This window comes from Bison bison, unplaced genomic scaffold (assembly GCF_000754665.1).
Source record: "Bison bison bison isolate TAMUID 2011002044 unplaced genomic scaffold, Bison_UMD1.0 scf7180017864518, whole genome shotgun sequence".
Classification (NCBI taxonomy): domain Eukaryota; kingdom Metazoa; phylum Chordata; class Mammalia; order Artiodactyla; family Bovidae; genus Bison; species Bison bison.
The window spans coordinates 10847250-10854763 of record NW_011495071.1 but is presented as its reverse complement, the minus strand read 5'-3'; the positions used below and the strand labels follow the sequence as shown (position 1 = coordinate 10854763).

The 7514-nt window shown below is 50.1% G+C and overlaps 1 protein-coding gene across 2 annotated transcripts in view; it reads right to left on the bottom strand.

Moving 5' to 3' along the window:
• Window positions 1–6697, bottom strand: part of SORL1 (sortilin-related receptor, L(DLR class) A repeats containing) — a 171234-nt gene extending 164537 nt beyond the window's left edge. Inside the window, exon 1 of one of the 2 annotated variants that reach the window (XM_010830503.1) lies at window positions 6337–6697. In XM_010830503.1, the coding sequence (XP_010828805.1) occupies window positions 6337–6612 (276 nt within the window). In that variant the 5' untranslated portion in view covers window positions 6613–6697. Of the gene's footprint in view, window positions 1–6056; window positions 6267–6336 lie in introns of those variants that run through there. The other variant, XM_010830500.1, reaches the window with a different exon arrangement.
• Between the last annotated feature and the right edge of the window lie 817 nt (window positions 6698–7514).

Here is a 7514-nt window from a genome sequence, read left to right as displayed (position 1 = left end):
AGCCACCAAAGCCTCAGGTTCAGACAGCAGCCCTCAACCCTCGCTTTCCTTCCCCTGCTCATGGTGGAAACAAAGACAAGCCTAGCGGTGCCTACAGCTGCTCCCTGGGTGAGGCAGCGACCACAGTGGGAAAGGGAACCACACACCACCCGGGAAAGCTATGCTGTCCGTGGGCCACATGCAGCCATTCAAACTTAAATTTAACTTGATTAAAATTCAACGAAAGGAAAATAACTTCAATTCTTCGGTCATCCTAACCACATTTCAAGCGCTCAACCCCCACAGACGGCTCATGGACACCGTGACCAGCTCAGATACAGAATATTTCCATCATGGCAAGAAGACCCATCAAGGAGACCTGACATGAGGCCAAGAAGATAAAGTCTTCCGGCTCCTGGCTGGTAGCAGTGACATGACCATGGATGTTACCATTATGATTGACAGTTACCCAGTAGACAACAGAATTTTGTAATTATTTTTTAACTCCCTGTTGGGGTCCTCGCTGCAAGAGTTAAGTCACTTATGAGGTCCTATTTTATGGAACCCACCCCAAAATGCTCAATGCGTGCCTCATATGACAATAAAAAAACTTAGGGTTTCACAATAACATGGGATGAAACCCAAATCTCGATCATGATCAGCAGCCCACCTGCCTTCTCTGATTTATAGCACCATCAGCCACTTCAATGCTAGAAGGCTGCCCATGCCACTTCTTCGAAGGCCCAAGGTCCACAGGTCAATAAACCAATAAATTAGGTCGAAATTAACTGTGGCTCATTTTAAACTGAGGGAAATTGATTTTTGCATCTACGTGGTTGGACTGAATATGCCATATGCCGACGGATTCTGGCCTGAGAATGCACACGAAGGTTCTGTACTCGACAAAGAGGACAGCTCAGCCCTGCAGCCCAGACCACTTCTGCTGAAATACTGATCCCTGAATATTCAAACCAAAATGCAGCGAGTTCTCCTTTCCTTTCCATCATACCCAAACCTAAAAAAAAGATGGAGGAAAGGTTATTATAATACCTCAGCTTTCAAAATTTCTAAACTCCAAACTGGCTTTCCCTAACACATGTATGCCAGCTGTTTGCTTATCAACTGCTCAAAGAATACAAGCTCATTTTAATATGCACCTAAGCAAACTTTAATTAGGAAGGTAAACAGATGCTTTAAAAGACTAAATAAACAAATAGCAAAGGCAAATAAGCTATTTTGGGGGTTACCCGCTCTCCAGATTATTTGCAAGCTCCTGTGTCTGTCCATTACAGCCGACAGTATGACGCTCAGCTCCATGGATCCCTGGCCCTGGGATTAAACAATGACACTACAAAGATGGCAGTCATCTCTTAAGGAGGAAAATCCAAAATATGACAAATGAAATGTTCCTACAACATCCATCTTTTGCTTGGGGATGCTCATTGCTGTTAGAATCTGCCTCCCCGGATCCCAGCTCTCAAAGCAATTTATTAAGCATACTATTAACTCCACTTTACAGAATTTAAAGAAAACATTCTCCAAAAGAAAATGAGTTAAAGCCAAGACCCACGATCTCTGTATTCTGTTGCTCTCACACACGTGAGCGCCACATCTCCAGGGAACTGCCCTCCAGCACCTTTCAAATGACAAGGCTACAGAATGCTGTTCTCCTGGCCTCGGCCCACAGGAAGCCTCCAAGTGGAATAGTATTTTCTACCCTGGCCTGGAGTAAAAGTACAATCCATTTTATACTACGACACTTCAGGTAACTCCCCTCCTATTGCCATAAATATACTTTGGAGCTAATGTCATTAGTGATGGTATTAGGGGCTACGATGAGAGAAAGCCGTTCAAGTTTCATGTCCATATGTTATATATACATAGAACGTTTTTGGAAGGACACACAAAAAAACTGATGACCGTGGGTGTCCACTGGGAAGGGACACCGGGGGAATGGGGACACAGGAGGGAAGGAATTGTACATCTCACTATATACTCTTCTGAACAAATACTGTTTTGCAAACACACGTTACCTGCTGACGGCTAAATAAACAGACTGGATGGCTTGTCATTTCACCCCTTTCATTCTCCATCTCCTCGCTCCTCTTCCATGTCCCTTTTCCTCCCATTTATTCCACCTCTCGAAGCCTCCATCAAGGCTTGCCCCTAGACAGGCAAGCTGTTAAACAGTGGCCAGAGACCGAGCCAAGAACTGTGCCCAAGACAAGATGCCAAGCAAGACCAGGAAGTCTTTCAAGGTCACACCCTTTATCAAGCCAACCCAACACACTAAGGAACTCTTCAGCTATGTAGAAGCCAACCTGACACCACAAAGGCTTTGCCTTCTCATCTTTTGGAAGCATACAGGTCAAATGTCCTAACTTCAGAATCAACCAGCCAATTCTTTCCCAAGCAAGTGTATCATACAAGAATCTACCTCAAAGAGATCTAAAGCTACAGTCTTCCATCCCCCAAAGGAGGCTCTTTGTCTTGGGTCCTTGTACTGTAACAGACACTTTATTTTCAGTCTCAAATCAGGACACTGAATACTCCCTGGCCTCTAAAAAGCAGGAATTATGAAGAGAGAGCTCATTGGAAGGAAAATAAACCTGTAAATCCTGTTAGGCTTTGCGCTTCATTCCAAAGGCTTTTTCCCCAAAACAATACCATTAGCATTACCATGATAGCCCTAAAAGGGAGCATTCTGCACAACAGAATTGCAGCTCTTCATTCAAAATAAACCCCCAGAAAAGCACAGGAAAATCAGGGCTCCCTAACCCACATTCTGAGCCAACTCATTTCCACTCTCCATTTGTGGGCTCACCACAGTCCTCCTTATAAATACCTTTTCTATAACTTGGATGTGCTTCCTACCCTCCAGGCCTTTCACCTTCCAGGTGGGCAGCAGGTCCACGAATATTCATTAAGGGCCTCCCAAGTGCCAGGGACAGGAGGAGAGGCTCGATCCATGCCCTCAAGGAGCAAACTAGGAGATGAAACACCAACACAAGCAGTGAGAACACAAGACAGTCAGTGCTGGAACCAAGCTCAAAAGAACTCTTCCCACCAGAGCCTGGGAATACTGAGAGACATTCCTTGGATGGTGAAAAATGGAATAGAGGTTTTGCAGACAAACAGAGAAACAGGGGAAGAATATTGGAGGCAGAGGAAAAAGCAGGTGGCACAGAGGCATGGAGTGGACATGAAATCAGGAAGAAATCCAGTGTGGCAAGAATGTTGGAATCCCCCTTCTTGGATCTGGCCTGTTTTAGAAGAGGCACAACAGCTAAACCTAGTTTACTCCAAAGGTTAGCAGCACCAAAGGAAAAGAATGACACTGACTCCAACACAGGGCTCTTTCTCAGATGCAAAAGCCCTCTGACTCCCCTCCCTGAAGCTGGCAGCCTGAACATCACCCCGACGGTCTTTTTCCATCAGGCAGCTTCTGCTTCTAGCCCCGATCTGTGGTGCCCAGCATCCCCTCAAATGCACTCAAAGGTTAGAGGATGAGAAGCTGCAGAGTGTCTGAGCCCACTGACCCTTTATCACTTCATCTCCCACACCTTCCATGTCAAACAACCCACTCACACCCCACCAGAGAGTTGTGGCCGGTTTATCACGTCCCTGCTTCCTTGTCCCTGTCTGGTACATTTCCATGCCTGTACATTTATTTGCATCTGCTTTATCTGCTCCTTAAATTCTAAATTTTCTGAAAGCAGTGATGAAAACTCCCCCTGCCCCTTCATTTGCACTCCATCCCTACATAGAATATACTGAATTCAACTGACACTACTGAAAAACTTAAAGTGTGGGGGTTGGGGGGAGTATTTATACTCTCACTTTAGTGAGAACTGGCTTAAGGCTAGAAGCAGAATGTGTTAGTTGCTCAGTCGAGTCTGACTCTTTGTGACCCCATGGACTGTAGCAGGCCAGGCTCCTCTGTCCCTGGAATTCTCCAGGCATTAATACTGGAGTGGTAGGTAGCCATTTCCCTCTCCAGGGGATCTTCCCAACCCAGGGATCAAACCCCAGTCTCTTGCATTGCAGGCAGATTCTTTACCATCTGAGCCATCAAGGATCTAATTTATAGTCTGCATCCTGACCCTTTTGAGAGTGAACACAGCACTTTTCATATCCAACAGGGACAACTTCTAAACCAGGTCTGTCCCAGGGGAAAAAAGAGGCCAATGGTCATCTTTACTACAAAGATCCTTCCAAAGAGTCCCGAGGCCCTTCAGAGCTGCAAGACGGACAGGCCAAACCCCTTCAGCTCGATTCCTGCGCTTGGGGTCTGAAGGGTCTGCACCAGACAGTGCTTGTAGCAGAAAGCCCAGGAAGTCCTTCCTTCAATCTAACTCAGACCCTTACAGAGTCAAGTTAATCCCACTTTTATTAACCCCAGGGCAACCAAGAACAAACACACAGGGAGGCAGCCTCGGAGAAGACGAAACACTGCTCTGGGTCCTTACCCTTGATAGGAATTCCTCATTAAGAGTTCCACAGCTAGTTCTCCATCCTTCCACGGAAACAAATTCAATCTGGCTGACTCAGAAATATGAAAGCCGAAGGTTTTTTAGTCACTCCTAAGGAGAACACAGTTTAACTTGTCCCCAAATCTCCAGGAGCTTTTACAAATGGCAACTGCGTGCATATTTTTGCCACCAGGAAGTTCTTCTGGCAGCCCAATCTATATTTGTGGGGGACCTGAGATCCAGAAGGGATCGTCTTCCGTTGCTCCCCATTCCCAGCCCCCAGAAAGCTGACTCAAGTCCACAAGAGAGCTGGGCTGATGGGAAGATTCAGTGAACAAGGGAGCCTCTCTCTCGCCCTCCCCCATCCTCCATCAGGATGCTGGTGTCCCTGTGGAGAGCAAGGACCCTGCTAACTTCTTTCACTAATACAAAAAAGAAGTTTCAGAAGGGAGTGGAGAGAGCAACAAGGATCTGGACCCTCGGGGAACCCACACAGGCAAGTTCCAGCAGCCCATACCAACCAGCCATTATATGCCCACTGGCACATGCTCTTGCCTTAGGGCTGGTGGTGGATGGAAGTTAAATGCTCCCATCCTCGAACCTCCATCCCAAGCCCCTTTCTTACCAATACATTTTTCTTTAGAAAGAAGTTATTTAAGAAGCACTGTATAAAGAGTGAGCGACTATTTGATCTCTCAAAGATCACTGAGACAATGCAGACAAAAACTAAAGAGCCAGCAACCCTGCCCCACATGACCTTGGGCTAGTCACTTCACCTTTCCTGGCTCTGGTGGCTTCGTCATCAAAATGACACAATAGGGAGAGATGGTTTATAATGTTCTTCCGGCTCCAAACGTTGAACATTAAACTCTGTATATTTCCTGAAGAAATGGCTAAAGGAAAATCGGCGAAGAGATGCAGAATTCAGACCAATCTTTTAATTTCTACTTTGAAGGGAACATTTTGACTCGAGAAATCACGTAATTGACCACCTCCACTGTTTCCACTTCCTTTCCCCCACCGACCTGCCAGCTTTGTTAATGTCAATCTCAACCACAGGACTGTAAGTCTCATGAGGCAATAACATGGACAAATTAATTTTGCCAACACTGATTCTAGCCCACAAACTTGGTTTGCAATTGCCAGCAGTAAGTCCGGCCATAAAAGTGAAATTCATGTTCCTCATGATCTAATAAGCCCATTGCCTGAAGAAATAAATCATCTACTGAATAATAATACCTACCAAACTCCTGCAGTTTTTCACATCCCCAAGTGTCATGAGAGAGATTCCTGTCCAACATAAAATCAGTATTTTGAAAGGGGTAGGATGGATAGAACCTCACCCCGCCCCCCATCACCACCAAAATAAGAATTCAGCCCTTACACACACACACCTCTTGTTTGACTATATACCCAGAGTCAAGATTTCAGGTTTGCCCACCTTAATTGTGGTTTAAAACGGTAAGTGCGGAAACCCCCTCCTCTGACTGTTCTGGGTAAACGTACAGCAACTGCAGGGTGCTCGCCTCCACTGCTAACTGATGATTCAAGATAGAAAGCCCGTTTGCTATCTACACGTAAAATGAAGCTGCACCCTTCCGATACCTGCCAGAAACTCCACCGGAGAGCACACAGCCTGGGGGAAACAGTGCACCCCACGAGTGCCCTGGAATCCGTTTGCTAAAATCGGCAGGAAGAAGGAAAGATCAAGGCGATTCAAGTGCTGACGGTTGTACTCCTGCGTGCGGAGGGGAGAAAAACAAACGCCAGCCGGGAAGTCCCCAGCGGTGCCTGCACCTGGAGGCGACAGCTAAGGATGGATGCGGGGGTGCGGCGGCGCAGGGAGAAGAGAGAGCCAGAGGGAAGGCGGGGGCCGACCGCTCACCTGTCCGTACACCTGGATGGGCTCCTGCTGCAGGGCAGCGCTCCGTCTCCTCCGGAGCGGCTTCTCGTCCGCCCCCCGGGGCGCCCCGCGCGCCCCCAGCCGCAGTTCGAACGGGTCGCCCCGCACCACGAGGAAGCCACGGTCCTGGGGCCCAGGCGCGCGGCCCCCGGGCAGCGTCTGGGGCCAGATCTGACCGACAGCCCCAGGGGGCAACAGCGCGATCAGGACGAAGAGGAAGGGGAGTCGCGACTCCCTCCTGCTGCTCCGTGTCGCCATGTTCGGGCGAACGCGACCGCAGGTGGCGCCGCCGCCAGGAGAGAATGTGCAGCGCGAGGCCGGGACGCCGGCCGGGCCGGGGCCGCGCGCGCCGCTCCCGGGGGCTCCAGGCGCCCCGCTGCGCCAGCCGCCGCCGCCGGGTCCTGCTCGGCTCGGCGCGGCGCCGTCACGTGGGATGCTCGCCGCCGCGGCCCCTTCGCGCACTTTCTCCGCCGCGGCCCCTCCCCCGCGCGGCGATGGGGAAGTCAAGGCAGTGGGCGCGCGGCCCGGGCCCCGGGCGGGCGCTCTTTGTCGCCCGTGTGCCCTGCGGCAACTGGGAGTCGCGTGGGGCTCGCCGGTCCTCCCTGGAGTTCTCGCCTCCTCTGCCAGGTCGTGCCGAGGTCGCCCTCAACCTCGGCCAGTCTCCTTTCCCGACTGCACAGCCCCGGGTCCCGCCACACGACCACCTCGTCCGCCCCCTGTCGCATCCCCACCTCGAGGGAGCGTGGGGAGTCCGAGGAAATTAGCGCGGAGAACGCGGCGGGCACGTTCGAGTCCAGATGAGCCCGCCCCCATGGTGCAACTCACAGTTTCAGTTACTCTGGGCACCAAACTACTGTTGCTCGAACTAAACTGCCCCTGCCCGGAACACAGTAAATATATTCCTGGCACAGAGGCCTTAAAAACAAGGATAGTCAGACAAGAGACTCGCCACACCTGAACAGTCACCCAGTTAGTTACACAGTGGTTCCTTGCACACACAAGAGCTGCGCGGGACACACGGCCCCAGCACAGTGGCTTCCTTGTGACCCTCGCCTGGGTGACCGAGCACCGAACCATCCTACCTAAGCCCCCAAACTTGCACACACACCCCAGCCCCTGCAGCCCACAGCCAACGCTGTTACAAGTCCTCTTCCCAGGGT